The sequence below is a fragment of the Triturus cristatus genome, chromosome 11 (genome assembly GCF_964204655.1).
Source record: "Triturus cristatus chromosome 11, aTriCri1.1, whole genome shotgun sequence".
Taxonomy (NCBI): domain Eukaryota; kingdom Metazoa; phylum Chordata; class Amphibia; order Caudata; family Salamandridae; genus Triturus; species Triturus cristatus.
The window spans coordinates 297,862,313-297,890,031 of NC_140594.1; the positions used below are offsets into that span (position 1 = coordinate 297,862,313).

At 43.9% G+C, this 27,719-nt stretch overlaps 1 protein-coding gene across 1 annotated transcript in view; it reads left to right on the forward strand.

The window, feature by feature from the left end:
- Positions 1-27,719, forward strand: part of TPCN1 (two pore segment channel 1) — a 350,431-nt gene that overhangs the window by 212,547 nt on the left and 110,165 nt on the right. Inside the window, exons 13-19 of the mRNA XM_085634844.1 lie at positions 3,754-3,802; positions 9,972-10,035; positions 19,046-19,090; positions 20,112-20,168; positions 22,882-22,935; positions 23,485-23,557; positions 24,514-24,621. Coding sequence (XP_085490970.1) covers positions 3,754-3,802; positions 9,972-10,035; positions 19,046-19,090; positions 20,112-20,168; positions 22,882-22,935; positions 23,485-23,557; positions 24,514-24,621 — 450 coding nt within the window. The remainder of the gene's footprint in view (positions 1-3,753; positions 3,803-9,971; positions 10,036-19,045; positions 19,091-20,111; positions 20,169-22,881; positions 22,936-23,484; positions 23,558-24,513; positions 24,622-27,719) is intronic.

Here is a 27,719-nt window from a genome sequence, read left to right on the forward strand (position 1 = left end):
TACACCTACAAAGGTGTAACTTAGCCTATATGTCTATTAGGCTACACCTTGCTGCCATAGCAGCATATCTACAAAATAGACAACATTTATCACTATTCAGGATACCTGCCATCAAAGCCTTTATGGAAGGACTCAAAAGGATAATTCCTCCCAGAGTTCCACCCTCACCTGTGTGGAATTTAAATATCATTCTCACAAGACTAATGGGACCTCCCTTTGAACCTCTACATAAATGTGAGCTACAATTCTTAACATGGAAGGTTGCTTTCCTAGTGGCCATAATTTCTCTAAGAAGAGTTAGTGAGCTACAAGTACTAACTATTCAGGAACCATTCTTACAAACCCATCAGAATAAGGTTATTCTCCGAACTAATCCTAAATTCCTCCCTAAAGTCATTTCTCCCTTCCACCTTAAATAATCTGTGGCGTTTCCCGTATTCTTCTCGCAACCACACAGTCGCAGAAAGAGTTCTTCATACTTTAGATGTTAAAAGAGCATTGCTCTAATATATTGAGAGAACACAACCTTTTAAAAAAACTAAACAACTTTTCGTTTCTTTCTCACCACCACACAAAGGCAATCCCATATCAAAGTCCGGGATAGCCAGATGGATTGTTAAATGCATACAAATTTGCTACCACAAAGCAAAACGTACTTTAACTGTTCCTCCTAGAGCCCACTCTACAAGAAAAATAGGGGCTTCTATGGCATTTTTAGGGAACATTCCATTAGATGACATCTGCAAAGCAGCTACATGGTCTACACCGCACACGTTCTCAAAACACTATTGTGTAGATGTGCAATCAAAACAACAAGCTAGTGTGGGCCAAGCTGTACTCAAACCCCAGTCCAGACTACTGCAACAGATACTGGTGGCTGCCGCTAAGGAATGGGACTGCTATACAATCTATGCATAATGTGTAATCTGCAGCTCATATGCCTCAAACGGAATATGCTACTTACCAGTATGCATCTGTTCTTGGCATGTAGAGCTGCAGATCTACACACGCCCACCCGCCTCCCCGGCTTCCTTTATCTGTTGCAGTATTATCTTATTTAGATACAGCATACAAGGGCATCTTCCTGTCTCTTGCAAAGCTCTGTCATTTCCCTGCTGGTGAAAAACAATCAGAGGATGGAGCCGATGCCCATGCGCACTATGTTCCTAAGGAGGAGTCACCTACCCCGTGACTTCCAAAGACTTTCCAGGACAAAAACAAGTGCAAACATCCGGGCCCAACACCAGATGGCGATCTATGCATAGTGTGTAGATCTGAAGCTCTACATGCCAAGAACAGATGCATTCTGGTAAGTAGCATATTCCATATCGATGCTGACTCAAGTGTTACCATCTGTATAGTTTTTGTAGAGTCTAGCTTAGTGGGATGTATCATATATAGACTTCAGACACGAGCTCCAAACAATGTTTCAAGATGGTGTATGTTACTTCTATTTAGCATTAAATCCTGGTTTTTATACATATCCATGGCCAATGCCATATCGTATCTTACCCCATGTGGGGATTCACGATGGAATGATATGATGGTATTGCTGTTGCATGAGACATACATCGTAATCGTACAGTGCAACGTTGCAGTGTGGGCAAACATGAACAAATATACATGGACATACAAACACAGAACTAACGCTCCCTCAAAATATGCATGATAATAGCTGTGGAGGCTGATGGTTAATGATATAGCTGTGTCAAGTTATCACCATGGTAGTGACCCCAGGTGTAGGAAAGCAGCCTCTAAGGCTTTCTTGGGCCACATCCTGATAGCTGACATCTGCAAAGCAGGTACTTTGCCTGCTCCACACTTCCACCAATCACTACTGTATGGACGTCTTAGCATACGTAGCGGGAGCCAAGCCTTTCTCTATACACTTTTTCTGTCCTCAGCAATGTCCTCTGCCTAGCCACTTCTTAGAAGATGACTGCTTTACTGTCTAGGGACAGCATTTGTGTCTACAGCTACACATGCCACAAATGGAAATTGTTATTTACCATGTGATTTTCCGTTCATGACCTGTAGTGCTGCAGATCCATATGCGTCCATCCTCCTCCCCGGAAGCCTTTGGTCTTTGCAGTAGCTCTTTTTTCGGTATTTTCTTGCATGGTCATCTCATTCTGTAGCTCTACGCTCCATTCCTATCCTTGCCCTCAGTGCGGAGAAACGATCTAACAGTGGTGCCAATGCCCATGCTCATTACCAGCAATAGGTGGAGTCATACCTCGTGACTCGAAGACTTCTTCAAAGAAAATAAAAGTTGCACACGTCTGAGCCTAACACTAGATGGCAGGAGTATGCAGAGCAGGTTAATCTACATCGCTATATGCCACGAACAGATACTTACATGGTTAGTTAAACATTTCTTATATGGCCTCTGTTTCAGCCTTTACATTCTTGTGAAATACAGCATTTTACATGGAAAGTTGCATTTCTAATAGACATTAGACAAAAAGAGGATTCTAATCTATTAAATTGACCGTATCAAAACTATTTGCAGAACAAAACTGTTTGTTGCTTTTGCAAAACCCTCATTTGGGAAATCCAGTTTCCAAATCTGGCCTTGCTAGATGGGTTGTAAAATGTATCAATGTTTGTTATGCTAAAGCTAAATTTACTCTGCATACAGTGCTTAGAGCACAAATGGATCCACAATGACCTTCCTAAGAAACATATTATTTTCAGGCATCTGCAAAGCTGCTACGTGGTCCACTTCCACGAAACATTATTGTGTGGACATTCATGCCTGGCTGAGAATTTGGGCAGACACTTCTGAAAACTGTATTCCGCATCTGCCTCCTGCTTGCAAGCCAGAACTTTAGTGGGAAGCACTGCTTTGAAGCGTAAGCAAAGCATGTGATCTACAGCCACACTTGCTACAAAAGGAAAATTACTTTCCCTGAAGCTCTCTTTTGGTAGCGTGTAGTTTTGTGCATTCACATATGTGCCCTTCCATCTTCCCAGAAGCAGCAGACTATATGTATGCTTTACACTGATCATGTTATATTTTCCTTCATAGTGCAGCTGTACTCGGTTATTCTCTTGCTTCACTGCACTCTTATCTTCACTCACTCATTGGGAGAAAAGAAAAAGTGGAGTCTTTGTCCTGGTCCATTGTGGGTTTCTGGGAGGGATCACAAATTATCTCAAAACGGAATATTATACTTTGAAGAAAAACAGCTTAACATGTACACAACCAACGCCAGATGACAGGATTGTGCAAAGCATATGAATTTGTAGCACTGCAACCTGCTTACAGATATTTAAAAGTTAAATAACATGTTCCCTCTCTAGCCACTGTGCCCAGAAGTATTTGATTGGAGAAGGTTTTTCTGTAGGGGGCGAGAGGCTGCTTGGTAGCTGGCATATATTGTTGGGTTTTTGAGGTATGGAGTAGATGTTCATCTCGAATAGTACTTCATGGGTGAGCCAATGTCCTTATCAATTCAAAGAGTGTTAGGGGTATGCAAGAGTTTTACTCCTGCCCAGGTACACTATTAGGCATATCGCTGTGTGATCAGTATGTTGTTTGGGTTTGTCTAAGGGGTAGAATTACAGTACATTAATGTTGGCTTATCAAAAGACTCCGAAACCAAAGTCCAAAGTTTGGCTGAGGGCATCTTGATTGTGCAGTTCTAGGGTTCTCTACTTTTCATTAAGTGCCCTCTGGCCGCATCTCTTTGTCGCCAGATTCCCCAGACTAAGCAGCAGCTCAGTTCCACAATTTCTTTGTTCCAACAGGTTGAAAGATCTTTACAATATCTATGAAGTTGTTGGACTAAAGTGGAAGGTACGTCCTTATGCAACACCAGTAACTAGTAGAGATAAAATTATAGTCTCTAAACAAAAATTGTGTTTTAATATTTACTCATTGGGCAATTTGTTAAAATGGATTTGAAAGAACTGACTTCTCCCTTTCTATGTGCTGTGCATTTCTTGAAGGTTCGTAAGTACTTGTATTCTTTCTATTAATGTAAAAGTATGAATTTCAATGAGAGGGGACAGAGAGAACACAAAAGTGATACAATGCACACGTGACAGGGAGGCGATCTACCGAGAGGAAGCTATAGGAGTTAGGATACTAATGTTGCCAGTTTGGGATGCCATTTTGTTGGCCTGTCTGCGTGTGGAACGTTGGAGACTGATAATCCTGACTGAGACTTCTCCTGGCGACTCCATGTCGAACTCAGGTGATGGTGTATCAGCCCTGACACCTACTGGCTCCAGGCAGTGGCACTGCTCTCTCCCTGATACCCCGGTTCTACCCTCACCCTGGTTGTGAGCGTGGATCACGGAGGTGGGGCTGTAATTGATGTCTGTAGGTGCTTCTCTTGTGAGATCCCCTACCTCTTCTGTTCAGGGAGGGTCTTTCATGCTGGCAATGTAGCCATTAGTATTCCTACCTACTGTGCCTTTCTTGCAATTTATCATGCAATCTGATACTAGCTGGTATGCCCCTGAGTTTAGCTGGCCGGCGATAGTGTGTGTATTTTTTATACACATTGGATAGATTGTGCTCAGTTATAAAATGTAATAAAAATATTTACAAAAAAATAAGTGATTACAAAAAACATTTTTTTAAAAACACCCTAGAAACACCATGACAGAATGCACAATATGGTCTGAAACCGAGATGGATGAGCAGTTCCAGGGACCAGGCCAATGGAGTGTGCGGGGAGGCAGACTAGGAAAAACTAAAATTAGATAAATCAGAGGCTCTGGGTTGAGGAAGCTAAACAAATAGAGCAAGTTGGACTCGGAAATATCAGAAGCACTTGCAGAAAAAGATAATACCCATAAGTGACGGAGATATGTGACTAATGGTAAAAAATTAATCCGGGAAAGAAAAAAAGGGGTACCTATAGGGACATAAGAAACAAAAAAGAAACAAGTGCGTTTTCTGTCTAGTGCCAAAAAAGGAAAGTGAGGACATAGTCAGAAGAAGGAAACCAGCTAGAGAAAGAGACCAGCATAAAAAAAGTCCATGGCTAGCAGAAGCGGAGATTTATAGAAAAGGTGAGACAGAAAAGCAGAGAAATGTAAATAATTGCCTTAATATTGCTTTTAATATCTTGGTTGTTTTTCTTCCTGCTTCACAATTAGTTAGTAATTGACTGCACTTCAAACAAAACTTGCAAAAGCCTATAAAACGGATGCTGTCATATTAAAGTTCTGTGACGGATTGAAGTATACGCCTTGCAGCCACCTGCATAGGTTATGCCCCTTACTTGTACAGCACCAACCATCATAACCTAGACTCTGATGAGATTGTTGGATGTCTGGGAGTTGTAAACGATGGAAAGCAATGTCTTCGAGTACCAGAATAAACACGGGAGTATTATTCCTCACTGTGGAGTTCCAAAGTCTCACCTACCCAACTGCTTTCTGATTTATGAAGTGCAGGGATTTATTGACTGCATTTGCTTGACCGAGCTTCCAAACAAAAAGATTGACTTTTCGGGCTAATAGTAGCCTTTTTACAAAAAGATCCCTGCCTAGAGTAATGCTTTCAGAAGACATGAGGCCTGGTCAAAGTCACCAACCTAAAACTACTTGAGATGATCGATGTCTTTTGAAAAGGCATCTTTGCTCACTCTGTTATGATGACTTGAACATATCCTCTAATTTGATACTGCTGTGCTAACTTAGAGCGTAGACATGCAAGTGTGTATGCACCAGGCAAAAGCATGAGCAAATAATGCTGCTTTAGTGCCAGAGGCAAGTTCACCATAATTGAAGAATAAATATTCAGAATTTCAGAAATTCCAGTATGTTCGTTGTAGGTAAGATTTTAGATGTCTTGCTTTAGCCAGCTTGTCCTTAGCCAAGAAATCATGACAACGTGGCTGGAAATCCAGTAAAACAATTTATTGGTTCAAATAAAATTTAATTAGGAAAATGGTTATAAACGAAAGCACTTTTTGCAATGAACAACCTTGTCTCCGTGGATACAATACAACCATCTTTGGCAGGAGGAGCCAGAAGCTCTCCACTTCTTCTGAAAGAGCTTGACTGTTGGTTGCGAAGGAACCTTATTACTTGTAAATTCAACACAGTTATTTGGTGAAAATGCATTTTCTGGTCCTTTCAGAGGCTGCTAAATCAGACTGGTAGTATTTACTGGAATTGGATAGATTTCCTGAATTGGTCAGACGAATCCTAAAGGGGAGAACCCAGTATCAAAATATTAGCATTGTGTTCTTATATTATTTTCTGTGATTCTTTTCTGGTAGGACGCACAACAGCATTCTTTATATGAAATGGCACATGAATTGCACAGCAGATGAAGTCTTCTGGGGACCATTCATGGTGTAATCCGAAAAGATGAAGATGTCAAGCCACTACCGTTAGCCTTCTGGTTGAGCACTCGTGGAGCAGAGTATAGTTTAGTGGAGGGACACCTGTATTGTTAATATTGACCTCCACTTGTGAACTCTAGGTATTGTCAACGCGCCTTCCTGATGACACTGCATGTTTATGCACCTTGGAAAGCTTCTCATCCACTTAGGACCAATGACATATCTGGAGTAAAATCCCAGACATCTTTAGTTTTCAGTAAACTCTGATACTTGTACGCTTTTCGATCTCTTGCTATTACTGTGCCTGTTTCTTCAGAAGTGTTGATTAATAACCTGGCTGGTTTAGATGAAGATCGAAAGAGACACTGCCGGGGCTGGACTTTCGCCACCTTTCATTATTGTGGAAACTTGCATTCTTGAGTAATATGAGGCCGCTGGCGGAAAGAAAAGAGTCTGCCTTCCCCACGGTTCTTCACCCAGGGGGTGTGCTTTTTTATGTAAATAGGAGAGCCAGTGGTACTCCCTCAAAGGAAGACAGGCTGACCTTTTGGTGAATGCTATGTACAAGGTTGGAAGGTTGTGTTTGCTACAGTTGGATTAGATTTGGGTTGAGATCAATCTTTTTTTTTTATTTAGACAAACACTTTTGCAGTTGTGTGGCTTGGAAGCTTTGAGATATGCAAACGTTTTTAAGTGATGACATTGCTTAGGGATAACAACCGGGCATTCAAAGACTTAGCTGTCGTAACCAATTGCGTATTTCAAAAATGTTTGGTGAATGTTGAACATATTTTTTTCCATTACAGTGTGAGCCCTTTACCTTGTCCTAAGTGGCTGAAGTCAGGGAAGAGGTTTCTAGCCCAGCATGCTGGTACATACTTAATGAATCTGTAGCTGGCTCCAGTGGTGCCCATCATTGGGTTGTCTGCAGCTGCTAGCTAGCAGCTTCCCTATCCCTAAGCCATAGCAGGGATTCTTCCTGGGTGGAACGTTTTCACATAGTTCCCCAATCTTGTAGGTTAAAGCAGTGCATAACCTTGCAGCGTTTATTCACCTCAATGTAAGGAGACCATACAAGTGTGATTTCTTTCCTTTTTTCACCCATGAGATAGGATATGCTAAGATTAATGTAGGTTGCGGAACTGGATCCACAACTATAGGTGATTTTGCTGACAGGTTTCCCATGATAGCATCAAACGTCTCTGTATAATGTTAGAGTTTCGGAACAAGGCCCATTCCAGGCTGTCAGGAATTATCCTATAACGAGCATTTCCATGACTAAAGCAGGCTTGGATTAAGGGGAAGAAGTCTGCAGAAATGGTATGTAGCAACAGGCTCACACAAGTATATTGATTGGTTTGTTGCTGACATCCATGTCATCTTTGCATTTTAGAAGGAGAAGGCTGGGGCACAGGTTATGGATAAGCTTAAAGGGTCTGAGTAATGAGAACATCCACAGACTTTGGTAGAACAATAGAAAACCGTATCCGATCAACAGTTTGACGCTGCAGTTTATTTCTATAATGTCTGAATGGCCTTCCTAAAAAGCCTCAGTAAAAAACACATTTTTGCTGTTACAGCTCCTGTATGCCCTATTCAGATGGATATTGTTAGACCGTGGCCAAGAAGCAGACTATAAAGATTTAGGCAAGTTCTATAATGATCAAGACTACCAAAACAGGATCACCATTCACACACTTGTGGTCAACGTTACAAGCCACTGTCTGTTGATTGTACATGTTGGTACAATATTCTGGATGCAGCTGCCTTCCCAAACTAACAGGGGTGTGCAGTGCAGGCAGAACCTAACCAGCTTGAAAGGATGGACTGAATGACAACTCGATAAGAAACCTAATGGCAAAGGGAATAATAAACAAGGGGCGAGAATAACCTAAGCAAATAGTGGGTAGGGTGGTGTAAAAATAAATGAGTAGTTTGAATGACAAAGAAACATCTAAAATGGGGCATGCGCTTCAGAGAAATAAAGTTAGAAACGTAGAGTTATAAAGACATATTGAAGAGTCATGTATATGCATAAAGAAACTAACGGAGACCTAGCATGGCTAAATTAAGTACAGACCGAAGAAAGAGTTACAGGCTGACATGCGAGGATAATATATGTGCAAAAAAGGTTAACCGACAGGAGAGGGTATAGGTAAAAGAGAAAGGAGGAGTCGTTGACAGAAATACTAAGGAGAACGAACACGGGTAATAATGTAAATATATAAGCAGAACTTGGAGCATCCTTGGATTGGCAAGGTGGGCAATCGGGTATCGACCGATGGGCCTCTGGCTGAGGCCGGTGTCAGACCTTTTTCTTCTGTCTCCTAAGGGCTCCAGCCCTGGTGCACAGTGTGAAAGGCTGTTTTTAAAGCCTTAACAAACATGACCCCATGCTCATGAAGTCTGGCCAGCTGACTGTCAGGGGCAGCTTGACATTGGCCTGCTCTGCTCCGACTGTCACAGCATGAGGTGTGACTGCCTCCCTCCAGGTGTGAGGAAGTCTGCAAAGAGCTGCTGATGGGAAGCCATTAGCACTTGCTTTTCAGGGGACTGCAGCAGTGGAGAGGACTAGAGCATTGGGTGGTGGGTTTTGACGAGGGAGCTCCTCGGTTTATTTTTGTCCTCCTCCATTCCATGCAAGCAGCGGAGGTAAATCCTTCTTTGCTCTTCTCCTTTGTCTGCCAGATATGAGTTACGGCCGTCAATAGGTACAGGTTGTGGCTTTAGTTGACTTTAAAACTGTGAGAACAGGTTCCAGTCCCAGCGCCAGTTAGACATCCTGTGATTCTGGGCAAATCACTTAATCTACATGAACCTAAAAAAATAATATGACCCTCTTTAATGTTACCTGGTGCTCACGTAAAGTGCTCCATTGCTTCTGGGCCTACTTCATGCTATATAAAAGTGCAAGTAAGGAAAGTGACACTATTTTTTTTTTTTTTTTTGCACGTACACTCTAGCATCATTCCCTTTCTCGGAACGTACACGTGATGCTAGCCGCAAGTAAATAAAAATAAAAAAACAGCTGCACCCTTACCAGTCTCTGAGCATTTGAGGGCCTCTCTTATGTACTGCAAAAAACAAAATGCATATCATAAAAAAGTGAGTGTAAAAGGCAGGTTAGGTCTGTACCATATCAGGTTTACCAGTAAACATTAATCAAAACATCAACAGCAAATGTATGGATAAAAAACACAATTAAAAATGAGTTCCTAGTATATTTGATAAATCTGTGCTTCTATAGTTTTAGTGAATGTTAATTTCCTATTGAAGTACTGGCCCTATAAGCTTTCAAATACTTTTATTTCTGCAAATGTTTGTTATCATTTAGATCCATTATCCTAACTAAGTAGTGTACTGCTAAAGGTTGCGATCTGCAAACCTGGACCACTTTTTTTTTTGCCGAATTGTGGCCCCAATCCAACCCTGCCTGAAGACCTAGTGCAGTAGCACAAACACCACAAAAGTAAAATCGAAATGGTGGCATAGATATAAATATAATCCTAACAAAAGAGCGAGAGCACCTGAAAGTGAACTAAAGGCAGAGAAATTGCTGAGAACAAGGTAGATTAAGATTCCGTTCTACTATACGTATTTGTGTGTTATTTATTTCACTGGACTGGGCTCATGGATGTAATATTTGCTTCTTATTTTTAGGCCAAACAGAATCGTGAGCACTGGTTTGATGAACTCCCTCGAACAGCTTTTGTGATATTTAAAGGTAAACATGGACAACTACATTTTTCTGCACCAAGGGTACCTTTTAGAGTTGCCACAGTCCAGTACCCATATACACAACTGAAAATACAGGGACTGGTGCTTGTATGCAGATAGCTTTATCTTGTACAAGATTTATTTTTATACAGTTAATAGAGCACACTTGGCCATTCTGACTGAATCATTTGAATACCAATTTGTAAGTATGCAGATGATAGTCAAATAGCCTTGAAGATTAATACAGAGATTGATTCTGCTATTGCCAATTTTCAAAACCGTATGCTGACCATAAACACTACAATGTCCAAAGAAAAAGGACCTCAAACTCAGCAGTAAAAAACTTAAATCTTACAGACTTCCATTAAGACAGTCTTAATAGAAGACTTTGGGAAAGTACCATTACTCTTACAATGTGTGAAACATTGTGGTTTCAAGTGGATGTGGAGTTCAGTGACTACACAAATAAAAGCAGCTTTTTCTCCACCTTCGCATTATAAAAAAGATTATTTTTCCCTCGCAAGGTTGTCATTTTTAATGCAATTGTTTAATGGAGAGTTGGTTATTGCAATGCTATATATCTCCGACTGCCCACTAAATTTGTTTAGAAAGTGAAGCATGTACAGTATACTGCTGCCAGAGAGCTTTAACTGCAGAGATCTCATTATCCCATGCTGAAGTTTTTGTTCTGCTCCCCATCTCAGAATGCATTAAATTCAAAGCCTTAGAAGGTCTGAGCCATTCATGCTCAAATATCTTTCCTCTTTACAAGAAATTCCATATTTAAAAATAAAATAAAATGCAAAATGTGTGTGTGTGTGTGTGTGTATATATATATATATATATATATATATATATATATTCATTCCGCAACCTTGCCATGTTTGTGCCAAACAAATGGCACTCCCGGCAATTTTCTCTTGCTTTTGTGTTTAATCAGTTACATCAGAGTGGGTTTTTTAGACACAGACATTTTTGTACACAATGATACATTGCAGACAACTCTACACAGGAAAGAAACTTCAACACATGCTATCTTACACGCTGAGAGTTTTCACCAAACCAGGTTAAAATGGAGCATCCCATATAAGGAGTTTTTGAGAATTTGCAGGAACCCGTTCTTAGATGAAGAATTTGCAAAACATAGAGGAGTAGCACAAAAAAGATTAATTAGCAGAAAATACCCCCAAAAAGTCCTCACTAAAGGGCTTTAAAGAGCAACATCAAGGAATAGAACACAAATCCTACCTTGATCAAAAACAACTGAAAAGGATCCAAAACCTGTTATTAGTTTGATAACGATAGTCTCAGCAAAAAGCAAGAAACTATCTAACATTTTAAGAAAACATGGGGGAATATTGAAATCGTATTCCACAGTAGCAGAAATAGTTGTAGATCACCCTAATGTTACATGTAGAAGGGTATCAAATTTGAGGGACAAGTTCACATATAGCCATTTCAAGATGACTAACAAAGAACATGGCTAGAAACTGAAGGGTTTTGGGGCCAGATGTACAACCCGCCAATTAGCGAGTCGCAAATTGCGTCGCGTTTGAGACTTGCTAATTGCGATGTATAACAGTGTCTGAGACACTTTGCGATTCCCAATGGGGTCACAAATTGCATTCCTCATGCATATTAATGAGGCTGTCGCAATTTGCAACCCGATTGGGAATGGCTGGCACTCTAAGGGATGGTGGCCTTCTGGGGTCAGCAGACCTCCTTGTCTGGGACTGCTTTTAAATAAAGCTGGGTTTTTTTGTTGTTTTTTTTAAAATGCAGCTCGTTTTCCTTAAAGGAAAACGGGATGGGTTAAAAAATAAAAATTAAACTTTTTAGTTTTATTTTTTAAGGGCAGGCAGTGACCCCTGCCTGTCCTTAAAACATATTTGCTCATGCATTCACAAAGGGGAAGGGGTCTCTTGGAAAGTGCTTTACCAACCTTCTGAGAAGGGTTGGAAACTGCAAGTGTTTTTCGACCGCAATTGCTTTTGGACTCGTTATTAGGAAGAGACGCCCTTGGAACGCCCCTTCGTAATAGCGAGTTGCTAATCCTATTTTGCGAGTCGCAAAATAGGATTAGAACATGAGCCACAGGTTTTTTGCGTGTGCAAACTGGTCTAAAATCCATTATCTGAAAGAGACATGTTAGTGATAGATTCCTTACCTTAGAATATCCCCAGGCGTCAGACTGGATCCGGAAAGCTTTTGTCAGCAGTACCCCTGCGCGCCGTTAGGCGTCATCGTATGGCTCCGCGTGCGTCGCTGGCGTCGTATTCACCGAGATGTCGTCACTGGATCCAGTTCTGTCCTTTTTCCACGCCAGCAAGCGCAGATCCTGAGAGAGCAGTACCCTGTCACTTGTTGACTAAGTATTTGTTTGTTATAATTTGTAAGTAAACTTACCCCTGGTGCATAGGGATGCCCGGTTTCAAGCTTTGCCGGGCCTGTCCTTGCACGATGTCGCTGACGGACCCATGCCGTGAGTATCTCTTCTGCCTGGGGCGTGGCCACGACACTGAGTCGTGCCCCCACTGCCGGGCCATGGCTCCGAAAACTCTGTGGGCGCGGTCCCGAAAGTGGCTGGAGACCCGGGAGTCGGCCCCACGTCGTTCCAGGTCCCGTGGGAGGTCGATGGCCCGGTCGCAGAGCAAGCACCATCATTCAAAGTCTTCGCACTTGCAGTCAGGCAAGGCGAAGCACAAGAAGTCGAAGAAGCGTTGCCGCTTTTCGTCCCCCCTCACAGGACGCGGCTGAGGGGGCAGGTGGCACTGCCCCTGCGGCTCCAACGGAGCCTGAGCAGTTACCGTTGGCTTGCCCACCTTTCCCGGGTCCATCGGCAACTCCGGCCAATTTGCAAGAGTTTGTGTCTGCAATGGCACATTTTTTCGGCCCGTGCGGCCCCGTCTGCACGCCTTCAGGCCCCGCGGGCCCCACTGTTCCGCATTCCTCGACGTCACTGGCTCTGGCCCCGATGTCGTCGCCGCCCAGAAGCCTTCATGTCTCCGGCCGTGGCTCCCCTTTCTTGCCGGTGGACCACGTACGGCCCCCCCGCCGACATCGATGTCTTCGACGGCCGACGCTGGCATCGACTTCTTTTCCGACGTCGGCACAATGCCGGAGGGATGTCTCCCGATGCCGAGCCTGACGCAGATGGGGAACTTTTACCCTTTTATTCACCCACGTCCTCGTCCACTTGTGGAGGAAGGGGAGGACTGGGAGGGGTTTGAAGACCCTCTCACAGCACAGTGCGAGTCTGTCTGTGACTGGGATGAGAAGGCGGAGGCCGGTGCCCCTGATTACACTCCGGCGCCTGATTCACCATCCCCTTCAGCTACTATGGGGGAAAGTGGTACCTTTTCCACGGTGCTACATACGGCGGCCGAGGCTCTTGGCCTCCAGCTCCCTACTGTGGCTGTGAGGACCAACCTACTGACTGAAGTGATTCGGACAGCCTCTTCTTCTACAGAACCGCTGTTGCCGTTTAATGATGCACTTACTGAAGTGCTTCTGGGCACCTGGTCCTGGCCCAACACAGGGGCCCCTTTGGACAAGGGTGTAGGCCGGCACCATCGCCCGGCCGACCCTGCCTTCCTCACCCAACACCCTACAAATGAGAGTTTGGTGGTTCAGGCCTCGACATCTCCGAGTGCGTTTCTTTCTGCTCCACCAGACAAGGAATCCAATACGTTGGAGCAGTTTGGCAAAAAGATTTATGCTTCCACATGTTCTGGCGTGCGGTCTGTGAACACTGCCTGCCTCTTGGGCCGCTATTCCCATTTTGTAAGGGATGCGGTTGAACAAGTGCTACCTCAGTGTCCGGGGGTGGCCTGGACAGTTCTCTCCCAGGCTCTTATGGAGGGGAGAGACGCGGCCAAATTCACTATACGTTGTGGTCTTGATACCGCAGATTCGCTGGGTAGGGCGATTTCTACAACGGTGGCATTCCGTCGTCATGCCTGGTTGAGGACGACTGGTTTTTCGGCAGATGTCCAGAATACTTTGATGGACATGCCCTTCAATGGCACTCGCCTCTTTGGTGATAAGGCGGATTCCACATTGGAGCGTTTCAAGGACTCTCAGGCCGCGGCCAAGTCCTTAGGCCTTTCGGCTACACGCGCTCCTTCCACTTCTAACTTTCGTTCCTTTCGAAGCTCCGGAAGGGGCGTACAAACACGTTCATTTCAGAACACGCCTGCGCAGCAACAGTCCCAGCGCAGCCGCGGACGTTGGGCTCGCAGAGGCGAGTCACGGGGCCAGCGTGCGGGTCAGTCCACCAACACCCTCGCTGCCAGTGCCTCCACACCTTCCTAGTCCGGTGTTTCAGGCCCACCAGATGCCAGTGGGGGGCAGGATTTGTCATCACCTCCCCCACTGGCGCACCATTACATCAGACAGGTGGGTTCTGGAGATTGTTCGACGGGGCTACCCCCTCCCCTTTGAGTCTACCCCTCCCCAGCCATGCCACCGCAGTTCCACTGCATGTCTTGGGATCATTTGGCACTTCTCCAGCAGGAAGTTATGGCCCTCTCGGCCAAGGGGGCCATCGAGTGCGTTCCGATGCCAGAAGTAGGTTGTGGTTGTTACTCCCACTACTTCTTGGTTCCAAAGAAGGACAAGGGTCTATGTCCCATCTTAGACCTTCGGAGCGTAAATCGCTTCCTCCGGAAGGAGAAGTTCCAAATGCTCACTCTGGCTCAAGTTATGTCTGCTCTCGACCCACAAGACTGAATGGTGGTACTGGACCTGCAGGATGCTTATTTTCATATTCCTGTCCTGCCGGCCCATCGGTGTTATCTGTGATTCACGGTGTGCCAGGAGCATTTTTAGTTCACCGTGCTCCCCTTTGGCCTTACCAGCGCCCCTCGGGTGTTCACAAAAGTGATGGCGGTGGTCGCAGCTCATCTGCGCAGATCAGGGGTTTCAGTCTTCCCCCTATCTCAATGACTGGTTGTTTAACGCGGGCTCCCCCACACAGTCATCTCCCACCTCCAGACCACGGCCGACCTCCTGCATTTGCTGGGGTTTTCCATCAACGTGCCGAAGTAGCACCCGATTCCCTCCCAGAAGCTTCTCTTCATTAGAGTGGTCTGGACACGGCGCAGTTTAAGGTTTATCCTCCCGAACAGCGAGTCCAGGACATTCGGGCTATGATTCCGATCTTTCAGCCCTTGTCCTGGGTTTCGGTCAAGACGACCTTGAGGCTACTGGGACTCATGGCCTCCTGCATCCTGCTGACCAACCATGCAAGGTGGCACATGCGGGCTCTGCAGTGTGACCTGAAGTTCCAGTGGGCGCAGCATCAGGGAAACCTGTCAGACTACGTCCAGATCTCGGAGGGCACTGCACAACAATTGCAGTGGTGGCCCACGAATCAGCATTGGGTCAGCGGCAGATCCCTCTCCCTTCCCCAACCGGAGCACACAGTGGTGACTGATGCGTCCCTCCTGGGATGGGTCGGCCACATGGGAGAGGTGGAGATCAGAGGCCTCTGGTCTCCGGCGGAGTCCCGGCTCCATATCAACTTTCTGGAGTTTCGGGCGATCCTTCTTGCACTGAAGGCATTCCTTCCCTCTGTCAGGGGGAAGGTAGTGCAGGTGTTCACGGACCACACCACCGCCATGTGGTATTGCAACAAACAGGGCAGGGTGGGGTCGTGGACCCTATGTCAGGAGGCTCTGCGCCTCTGGACATGGCTGGAACGTCACGGCATTCCCTTGACGGTTCAACACCTGGCGGGTTCTTTGAACGCCAGGGCGGACAAACTCATCCACCGGTGTCTGATGGATCACGAATGACGTCTTCACTCGGAGGTGGCGCAAGGTCTCTTTCAACAGTGGGGAGAGCCTTGGTTAGATCTATTCGCCACAGAAGAGAACGCGCAATGTCCGCAGTTCTGCGCGTTGGAATTTCCTAGGCGGCACTCGCTTGGCGACGCTTTTCGTCGCGAGTGGAGCTGCATCTGTTGTTCGCCTTTCCGCCTATACCTCTTCTCCCCAAGTGCTGAAGAAAATCAGGCATGACCGTGCCCAAGTCATCCTTGTGGCTGCGGACTGGGCTCGAAGAGTTTGGTATCCCGAGCTACTCAGTATGAGCCTGGATCCCCCGATCCGACTGCCTCTGCGGGAGGATCTTCTGTCGCAGCAGCAGGGGACGGTTCTCCACCTGAACCTGTCCAGCCTCCACCTACATGCGTGGAGATTGAGCGGTGACAGCTGATTCCGTTTGACTTGCCTCCCGAAGTCTGTGATGTCATTCTGGCAGCCAGGCGTCCCTCCACTACATCGGTATACGCCTGCAGGTGGAACAAATTTGTGGCATGGTGCACTGCCAAGACTGTGGACCCCCTTTCTGTCCCTCTTTCTGAGGTCCTTTTGTTCCTTCTTTCTCTGGCCCGGCAGGGTTCTGCTCTGGGCACTATCAAGGGCTACCTTTCGGCCATTTCAGCCTTTCTGAGGCTTCCAGATCAGCCTTCTTTTCTCAAGTCCCCTGTTGTACAGAGATTCTTAAAAGGCATTATGCATATGTTCCCTCTTGTTCCTTTCATAATGCCTCAGTGGGACTTTAATCTTGTTTTGACTTATCTCATGTGCCCTCCCTTTGAGCCGCTTCACAATTGTGCTTTACGTCTTTTGACTTTGAAAACTGCCTTCCTGGTGGCTATCACCTCTGCCAGGAGAGTGAGTGAGCTTCAGGCTCTTTCTTGTAAGCCTCCTTTTCTGTCGGTTCATCTGGACACGGTTGTGCTTCGTACTCGTCCTTCCTTCTTGCCAAAGGTTGTCACTGCCTTCCACACCGGGCAGACTATCACCTTGCCCACTTTCTTTCCGCCTCCGCACCCTTCCAGAGAGGAAGAGAGACTCCACCGTCTGGACCGAAAACGTGCGCTCTCCTTTTACCTGAATCGCACACAAGCATTCTGGATGGATGACCAGCTCTTTGTAGGCTATGCAGGCGCCAAGGAAGGCCGGGCTGTTCACAAGAGGACTATCTCCTGCCAAGTCGTCTTGTGTATCAAGGCCTGTTATTCTATGGCTAAAAAGGAACCTCCGGTGGGGCTGCATGCCCATTCTACCAGGGCGACAGCAGCTACTACTGCATTGGGACGCGGTGTCCTCCTGCAGGACATCTGTCAGGCTGCTACGTGGGCTTCGCTGCATTATTTGCTTCAAAGCATTATTGCCTTGACAGTCCGGTCCGGAGAGATGGTTTCTTTGGCCGTTCTGTTCTCCGTTACCTTCTGGTATAATCTTGTTCGTAGACCCACCACCGGGGTTGGTATTGCTGGGGTATCTGTTCTAAGGTAAGGAATCTATCACTAACGTGTCTCTTTCAGATGCACAAGTTACTACTTGTGTAACAATATATCTGTAAGAGACATTAGTTAGTGATAGATTCCTTACTGCCCCACTCATCCTCCCTGTTCTGCGAACTGATTTCTAGGGCTAAGGTCATTCTTTCGGGCCCTAGTTTCTATGCACCAGTGGTCAGTATCTTACATGGCTCTGCTTTCCTGTCGTGGAAAGTTGTGTACAGAACTGACGTCAGCGCGCGTGGGCGCGTCTAAGTAGCTCCAGTGACGTCATCTAGGCGAATACGACGCCAGCGACGCACGCGGAGCCATACAACGACGCATATCGACGCGCAGGGGTACTGCTGACGAAAGCTTTCCGGTTCCAGTGTGACGCCTGGGAGATCCAATATTAGAGGAAACCAATCGGGTTATGTGCTGCTCTTTCAGTATGTAAAATGTAACGCAAATGACTCGAATACTTAAAATATACACAAAAAAATCCACTGTTGGGTGTGACAATTGATTAGTACAGAGAGAAATCATCAAATCGGAAAGACCAATCATTCAGCATCTTTTGCGTAGAAATATCGCAATGTCAGCCAAACATGGCCCAATGGAGGGCATGAATTGTCCTGTAAGAGTGCAACACTCAATGGTATATAAAACCACTAGAGGAGTCATAATAATAAACTCTAAATAAATTGAATATATAAATCCAATTATCAGGACTATTGACTTGCGATATTTGAAATATAATGGAGGATACAAAATCAATATAAACGTTGTGATTTTGTGCAATATCTAATTATATCTTTGTTTTCAGAAGTATAAAATAGAGGAAGTCAGCATGGGATAGATCAAGAGCAAGAACTTCACACATGTCTTGAAATATTTCGATAATTAATTATCCCTTTTAAACTTTTGTACAAAACAATGTTTGTAACTTTTAATAATGTTTGCACATTGACACTTTTGTAGCATATTTGCACAAAAAGCACTTTGTCACTTTTAATGGTAATGTTTCCCTTTGACTATGAAAAGACTGCACGAATTATCATGCATTGCAAAACAGGAAATGATGTGGCAGGGAAAAGGAAATATAGGTTGCACTGATTGTCGGGAAGTTACTCGTGATCAAGGTCTGTGTGAAGACCTTAGCGCGTTGGGTTTATATTTTCTATTTTTTTTTTTTTTTTTTTTTTTTAAACTGGGTTTGTATTTTCAAATAAAAACAAAAGCAAGAGAAAATTGCAAGGGGCACGGTCCCATTTGTTTGGCACAAACGTGCCACGGTTGTGGGAAATTATCGGTGTGGTCTGGGCCAGGGGATTTTGCACTGCTGATCTGATGAGTGTCAATCTGTCCTAATCCGATCAGCACACTGGGTGGGGGAGGGGAGAGAGAGAGAGATATTAATATATCAGGACCAACACGCTGGATATATATATATAATGTATATACCTATACATTCATTCATTTAGGGATTGGCCGAAGACAATTTCCCCCCTCCCCATTTTTGTGTTTTAAATAGCATTTCCCCACTTCTATTTATTTATATTTATTAAACTATTCCGTAATTATCAGTAGACCCTTTTGCAAAGGCCCCCCCATCTCACCCCTGAAATATTTTGGGCCAACTTCGTTATGTGACCTCTTGTCTGATATTAAGTATGTTTATCTCTAATATGGTTATACATCATTTGTGTCTTTCTGTTCTTAATAGGCATTTACATCTTGGTGAAATCACGCGTCTTCCAGTACATCATTTGTAAGTGCTGTGCATTTTACTACTTCCTTAAATTCAGCAAAGGCTGGCATCTCGTAAAGACACTTGTATCAGCCCATTATCCAAGGAATACAATTGTACAGTTGCGTAGCCCTGGCTGTGACCTGTTCTTCTATTTAGTGATGATAGTGTGTCACTTTCATGCCTTGAAATGACAATGTCTTGTATAATATAGCAAAATGTTTTGGCTGCTGAGTGCTATACAGGTTGTTAAAGTCCCTGAGCGAGAGTCAATAGGCCCAAGCTTCAGGCAAGAGCCTATAATGAGGTGAAGGGATTTTAACAACTGGTACTGCCTTTGGCACAAAGGCTTTTAGACTATTCCACCCACTGTGTGTATAATGTTTTAAATTAAAAAGGGAATAAAAGGACAAACATTGGACTGTTAAAACAGAAGGCCTATACTGGCCATTATTTGCTTAAGCCGTTCCCTTGTCTTTACTTGACCTCTCAACATTCCTTTGTTCTAAAATGTGATGAAGTGCACTGTGGAGCAATTCCCAGGAAATATTATATTAATCTCATGCACTTGAGAGACTATGCTTCAATTTATAGAGGGTGATAAGAGAAGCTCCTTCTAGGAATGATCTGCAGTTTCATTCCAATATCTCTGGCTTCTCACTCATAGGCAGACTAATCTCTGTCTTGTAATGGGAATATTAAGGTTGAATTCCTCTGGATTGTCATATGACATCCCACGCTAGAGCGGCCACAGCTCCATCGTTATAGCTTGATATGCTTTTTATTTACCTGAAGATTGTGATACCTGTGCTTTGATCTATATTAGAGTTGCAGGGTGCATTCCCAGAAGCACTGCAATGTCCCTCCTTGAATGAAAGCCACCTCTAGATTTTCGATGAGTTGCATGTCTGGTACTAAATAGTCATAACCTATATCTATCTGTACCGAGTTTCATTGATGGTGCCTTTGTCTGCCAATAAAACATCTCTTTGGTTTGTGTCTCTGATTTGATACTGGCTCAATGGCATAAATATCCTTTCAGATATAGTGGTGGCAGTGAATGGATTCTGGATTCTGGTGCAGACATTCATGCTGTCAGGTATGTAACTAATATTGTTTTTTAATCTATCAGATTTATCAGAAAGCATTACATCACTCTGTGGTACAAATGCCATGGGACACAGAATACTAAAAATCAGTAGAGCTGCTTCAGAATAGAATTATGAAATGTATCCTCTGTTGCTCTCTAGCACCACTCTCTAGTCATGGAGTGTGTGTATGTGTGTCAAGCAAATGCTATATCAGTTCACATGCATTGCTTGAAGGCACCGTCTCAAAGGGTCTCTAGTTATCATAGGGCAAAGCTTCATGTCTTTATCAAATATGTGTGACTTTCTCATTCTCATTGTTAATTATGTGACGGACTACAACCAGAAAACCTCTTTCTTGGCTCCTCTCTCTCTCAAACTTTACTTTTTTCTCTTTCTCTCTCTCTTATTCTTTTATTAAAATGTGTGCAGGGTTTTAACATGTGTATATATTAGATAAATACTCAAAATGAAGCATGATAGACTGTAGATGAAGACTGAACATAGTACTCAAAAAAACTATGAATGTTTTTGGGAGACAGGTGGAAGATGCAACGCTTTTATGCCAATTGAAAAAGTAAAAGAGTAGGTGCAAGACAAATACCCAGAGGAAGGGTAAAACAAGTGGAAGAGCTCAAGAATTTCAAGGGGATAAAAACATGCACTTGCACATGGAGGGAGTTTAGAGGACTGCATAAACAGATGGGTGAATGTGGCAGATGACGAGAAGGATAGCTAATTGTGAGACTTGTCAGTGGAGTTTAAGATACTAAGATTGAGGTAGGGAGTCAGTTCAGAATCTAAGGCTGAGGGAAGCTAGACAAGTGGAAACACTGAAATAAAACAAGCATTGGTAAAGCCAGTAGGTCTAGCCTTGGTCCTATTTGTATTTCCTTTTTATTTTATTCACCAATCCTTGATGGATTGTTGGAAACAAAATGACAAAGAAATAGTGCAAAATACTTTTTTATGGTGGAGGGAAGCACAGGGGAGTAGGCTGGGAGGAGAAAAGCATCACATGAGGGAGAGCAACACAGAGTGCAAAAAAGAGGCACATGAGCAAGTAAGCAACACAGACAATGGGGAAGAAGCCATCCAGTCACTGAGATGTTATAGAGGCTATGCTCCGTGGGATGGACAAACACAAGCTGGGACAAGGAAAGCCATTGAGTAAGAAGCAAGCAAATCAGTGACAATAAAGCCAAGCAATGGGCGGGCTGTAAACTCCTGTACGTTCCTGGTAAGCCCACAATGTCTTTTGCAACCAAAAGATTGGGCAGTTTACTGGTCAGCAGAGCTATGGCAAACCTGGAGATGTCTGATAGATTAGACAGGAAGCGGAACACATATAATTGCAATAATCAAAATACGCAACAAATTGAAAACTTCACCAATTTAGGCAATGCTCAATAGTGACAGAACATTAGAAAAAGACAGGAAGTAGCAGTGATAATACATGCTTGGAAAAAATAGAGCAATTATAAAAGATCCCTGTCCGAGTGGCAAAAGTGTAAAAAGGAAGAAATTGATATGGAAGTATTTAACTCTTTTTCATTACTTTATTGTGTTTAAAAATACGCTTCACAAAATAAACGGCATTGCAGACTATATTAAGAAATCTGTGTTCTACTCCTCCAGCCTCGCATCCCTCGTCGCTTTCGGAGAAAGCACACTGCTGTGAAACACCAGTATGTTTATACTCGAGTGTAGGTGCTCTTTCTTGGCTCCACCTTGCAATGAAAATGTGTGTCTAGACCCCTTTGCCTCTGGGAGGCTGCTGCTTAAGATGAGCCAAGTGGGAGCTTCTGGCTGCTTCTTTTGTCTCAAACTCTCCGTTCCTGCTTTAGTTCAAGGGTGGGCACAGGCATAGCTTGCATAGCAGAACATGGAGTCTTATTATTGGGCCAGTGGCACTATGTGAACTATCACCGTTTTATTTTTAAGATCTGGTGAATTAGTTTAATAGCTCGATTTTTGTGTAGCAGAACCAGCTCTGTCCATACAATGCAAGCACATTCCTCGTGAGCTGAAGGTAAATGGACATCCATGTCCCCTGTTTGCCTATATTGTCACACCTCTGATGTGAAGTTTTGGTCGAGAGTAACCTAGCCTAGTACTACCCCAGGATAGGGTTGTCTTGCAAATATACCTTGTTTTCGTAGTGCCTTGCAACGAAAAAGGAAACTGTTGTCTCAGTTAAGTGTTAGATCCCTTCTGTCTATTGAGAGGTAAGTCTCTATGCTAGAGTTATTTGTTAAGCTGTATCCCATTCATTGTTGTTGGCCAAGCAACCTGAACGAAGGTCAATTAATGTGGTTCTAGCTCAAAGTTAAGAATGGCGATCACTGACCCACCTCTTAAGGAATAAACATACTTTGACCATTCTCAACCCACCTCTTATTGTGTCCGAATTAATACACCAATGTTTACATAAGCATGTTGCCTATATCTGTGAATTCCTCCTTTAAATGTACCCTGCAAGCCACACATTGTATCCTACTGCGGAATGCTTGTTTTATTGTGTTGGTGTAGCCTTCTTCCTGCCTCTAATGCAACATGATACAAGCAGCAAAATAACCGCTTTTAGGGTTTATGGAAAAGGAGTGGAATTGGGTTAACTGGAGAAGACTGGACTCGCATGCAGCCACCTTCTTATTGTTCTTACTGCAGTTGCTGTCTCGTCAAGTCTTACACTATCAGTAATTGCTGTAATTTGTCTTCCAGGTGGGAATTTCTTTCCGCAAAATGTCCCGTGGAGTTACGTTGTGTTCCTTACAAGTAAGTCCCATGGTGTACAGTATTGTGCTTTGTTTCTTAAAATTTACTCTGTCAGCCACATCTGAAGAATTCATCCATTCTGTGTGTGTATGTATATCTAGAAGCTTGTGTAAATTGTGTGTTTTTGGGGTGGGAGCTTCAGGGAGGACATATATAGCTTGTTGGCTGAAACTGTACTGTAACCTCCTCAGCCAACTAAAGGACACCTATTTGTCTAAGCTCCACAGATCCCACTCTTCTTAGCCCCTATCCGATCAGGTCCTCACTCTTCTTAGCCTTGGCCTGTTCTCTTTCTTGCTTCTCAACAACTGGCAGTGCCTGCTTACCCTCATCCTTTGACAGATACTTTCTCCTACCATCCTCTGGACCTGTATGCCCTGGGATTCATGTAGGCTTATTTGTCTTCATTTACTAAGCCCCCTCATCACCTGCAGACCGATTCCTGTCTCCTCTCAGCTTTTGATTTATCCTACTCTTCTTTGCTTCTGACACATAATTATTTAGCCATTTGCCCTTCACTCATGCAGTTTGTTTGCTTTCTTTTTTTAGTCTATGGTGTGGAATTGCTCCTGAAGGTCACCGGCTTGGGGCCGCTTGAATATTTCACCTCTGGTTGGAACCTGTGAGTATGTGAAGTGCTTTTCAGAAGCTTACAGCTGGTGGATGCAGTAGGTGTAGTAGAGGAAAGCAACATTAGGCAATAGGATTTGCATCACAGGGAGTGGGCTGGTTGTGGACGAGAGCTAAAATGGTGGGCATGGGCAGGATGTGAAGTGCTGTGAATGGAGTAGAAAAAAGAATGGAGGAGTACAGAAGATCAGTGGGACAGAGCAGGGGTGAGCAAGGAACGACTAGAGAGAAGTTAAAAAAGAGGGGAGGGGTATTCCTGCAATGGAATATACAGTGTGAAATTATGACATTGAACAGGGACAGATAGAGAGCAACCAAGAAGAAGAGGAACAGGGATATAGAAAGAAAACAGACGGTGGTGGTCTTAAGAGAGTAAGCAGAGCTGCAGATAGGACAGAGAAAATGGAACGGGATGGCAGAACCTATTAATTGGGATACTGTGGGCAGCACTTGGGGCCTGGGGAGATGCATACATTTTGAAGAGAATATGCAATGATGAGGGGGAATAAAGAGAAGAAGAATTGCCTAGACAGTGTAAGTTTGCTGTCAATAGTACAGTTATATGTTGATCCACAAACTATCTGTGAGTTATAGGGGCATCTCCTCTCTTTCCCACCCACCTATCTCTGTGTTACTAGGGGAAACCCTCCCTCGACCCATGCACTGATCACTGTAGCACCTCAACATCCTATACACGTATACAGACTGATAATGCTGCTCCTTGACAATCTATAGACACATTGTAAATAGTGATGTAGCTGCCCATGAACAGTATAGACAGATAAAACAATTCCTGGACAATCATGGGGGTAAGAGGTGTATTGATTGAGAGAGTTGCCTTTAGACAATCTATAGATTGTATGTATAGATTGGTGGATCTGCCTTCTGTAGTTTCTTCAGACTGTAAAATTCTGTTTTTCTTTAGTGATGCTTTCTTTTCTTTTTCAGGTTTGACTTCTCAGTCACTGTCTTTGCCTTCTTTGGCCTTATGGCCCTGGCCTTCAACATGGAGCCATTCTACTTCATTGTGGTCCTGAGACCGCTGCAGCTGCTTAGGTGAGCACGGGAGCTGACTGTAGGAAAGAGTTTCAGGTCAAGGAGTTAGGGAGCAACATTGTGATTGAAGAGCTTTAGAGAAGGATACAAAGAGCAATTGAAGGCAACACAGGTCAGATAACATGGGATGAAGACCATGTTGGGACATCATGGGAAGGAGATCTAGTTGAGAAAGATAAATGTCAGAGATAAGATGAGGGAGAGTCTGAGCATATGGGAGGGAGATCCAGGTCTAGAATCTAGAGGCAGATCAAAGGGGGAAGGAGACTAAGAGCAGAGATTGTAGGAGGGGAGGGAGAGCCATGTGAGAAACTACAGGAGGGAGAGTGGGTCAATGATAATCTGTTAATCCCATGTGTTACAGTTGTATATTCTGTAAATGGTGCTTAGATTCTCCTCTAACTTGAGGGAAGGACGAGTGAGTCTTTTTAAAAAAAATCATTTCAACAATGCAAATTGACCCTAGGCAATATAATATTAAAGCTTTATATCAGGAGCCACCAGGAAATACCAACGTAAACCAATTCATTCTGGGTTGTTTCCCTGAACGTGCAAGCCTGATAATCAGTTGTGCAAGAAAGCACGTCAAGGCAATTGGTAGGTTTAGGAAATAATAAAGCAGCTGGGACAAGACTGCCATTTTCATGATAATAGTTAAACCAGCAAGGGACAATTTGTCTTGTCCATCTGTCGGTGTTGTCTGATAACACATCTATAGACACTCCATAATTACTATTAATGATGACTGTAGGGTATCTGTGTATCTCTATGCTCAGGTAGTGGACCAGGTCTAGTGTCCATTTTAAACGATGTTATAGAGGACATTGCTGAGTTTTTATGCAGTCAATAGAAAGACAAGATATGTATCCTAATTAATGTGCAGGCCTAATAGGCATTGAAAATATTTGGCATGTGTACCATGCAACAAACATCCAGTTGGGCAGTGATAACGTGTCTTCAATTTTTTTTTTAAAGTGTTTTTCTTTAACAGGCAGAAGCTTTTCACCTTCATTATATCACTGTATTGAGAAGTATTTTCTAAACGTGAGAGCTTTTAAGCAAGCCCTGAGAAACATTACTGCCCCTCTCCTGATGACAATGCTATTAGTGAACTAAAATGCTAGTCCTTTTTCTTCTGTACCCCGTATGTGGACTAGATTATTAAATATAGATGAAGCAACATTATAGACTATAGAATCAAACACAGATAGCTTGTATGAGGTGCAAAAAATGAACGTACGTATTTGATGGTGCTCTGATATGTAATAACGAACCGAAAAAGACTTGATACAAATTCAGTATTCGCTTAGCATCTCACAATTTGGTCAGACATTTTTTCCCAGATTTTTCAATTTCATACTGCACAATTCAGCCACTAGATGGGCATCTCATTCTGACATTAAAGGGTAACTCCTTGTCCATAATGTTCGGAGGGAAAGATTAGATCGCAGAATCCACATTTAATTTTTGGTAGTTTCACACAGCACAAACCTTGAGGAAGGATATATTAGAGCTTCACAACAGACCTGAAGAACCGGGTTTTTATAACCCAGCGGCGCCAGGGGCACGCCCAAAGTCTTCGGGTTCACCTGTCTTAGAATACAGACACACAGGATACTTCTTGGTGGCGTCAGAGATCGAATTTATTGGCTGCAGCCAGTAACAGAAGTCCTAGAAGTCATCACGGTATGAGTTCTCAGGAGACTGCTCAAATTTACATAGCAAGTCATCCCTTTTTATGCCAGAAACATCACATTCCAGACAAACACCCATTATTTTACAAATTGTCCAATCGCATGTAACCACACCAAAAGTATCGCATGACGGTAAAACCCACTTTTCAGTTGTCCGGCCCATGATCAATCATCGAACAATCCCAACATTCTTCTTTAGACAAGCCGGACAGACCCATAATAAAGAGACCACAACCCATATCGTAAATGGACCATAAAAGAAGAAACAGAAACAGATAGAAGTAGGAGGGGGCATGTTTGTGTGCAATAAAACTTTACGAGACCCGTGCTCTGACCCTTAATCAAGATCAGCTAGCGGGCGGGAACGGGTTTGGCAGGGTCGGCCTCAGGCAACGAGGTCAGTTCACTCGAGTCATGTAGGAGTCAGCACAAACTCGAGTTAAGGTGAGCCTGACCAAAGAGCTTGTTTAACCACAGTCATCGGCCTATGTGAGGGCAACCACAGAATGGCTACCATGTGCAAAATGGAACCCAGGGTTCGGAACGAAAACCCTAAATACGCAGTGAATCCATTGGTGTAATGTGACGAAAACACACGTACTAGCTGAACTCACTAGTTACGGTTCGCTGTTTCAAAAATCGTAACGGAACCATGATATTTATTACGCAGGTTCAGATTTCACGGAACCTCAGACCCTCATTTTGCCCTTACATAGGCAATATCAGTCTGCATCTGAATTGATGTCGATATTCATCAAATCATCAAGGTGCTGTTGAAGCATCATCTTATCTCTCTGTACCTTTCTCAAGACAGGCGGTCTCCTAACACAGGTAGTAGCACAAAGGCCACACATGGCAGGACCACACTGTACACAGAGACAACACAAGAAAAGAATCGCTAAAACCACACCAATGATCGACAGAATCCTCCATCCCCAAGCGGATAACAGTTCCCAAAACCATCCAGTTAACGACCAATCTCCTCCGTCCGTATGTATTGACTCGGAGATCTTATGTAGCCTGGAGATGGCCTCGTATACTGTCGGAGCATTATCTGGAATGAAAACGCAGCAACTCGATTGGATCACTTTACATACTCCACCTCGATCTGCAAGTGTGACATCTAAAACCATACGATTCTGCAATGTCATAAGGCGATCCGCTTGAAGCTCAGCTGTCAAATTACTAAGGGCACCGGCAGTTTAGTTTATGGTTGATTCAACCACTCTCGTCAATTGCCGCAAGCTCCTACTGTTAACCATAGGTCCCCAAAACGGTAGGAAACCCTTAAAGAAGTCTCCCACTTCTTGTCCAGCAGTATCTTCCTGATCGAAGACACCCCTGACAACTCTCGTCTTGTGGTAATCTGCGGCAGCAGTATACGTAGGAGGCAACAAATATCCA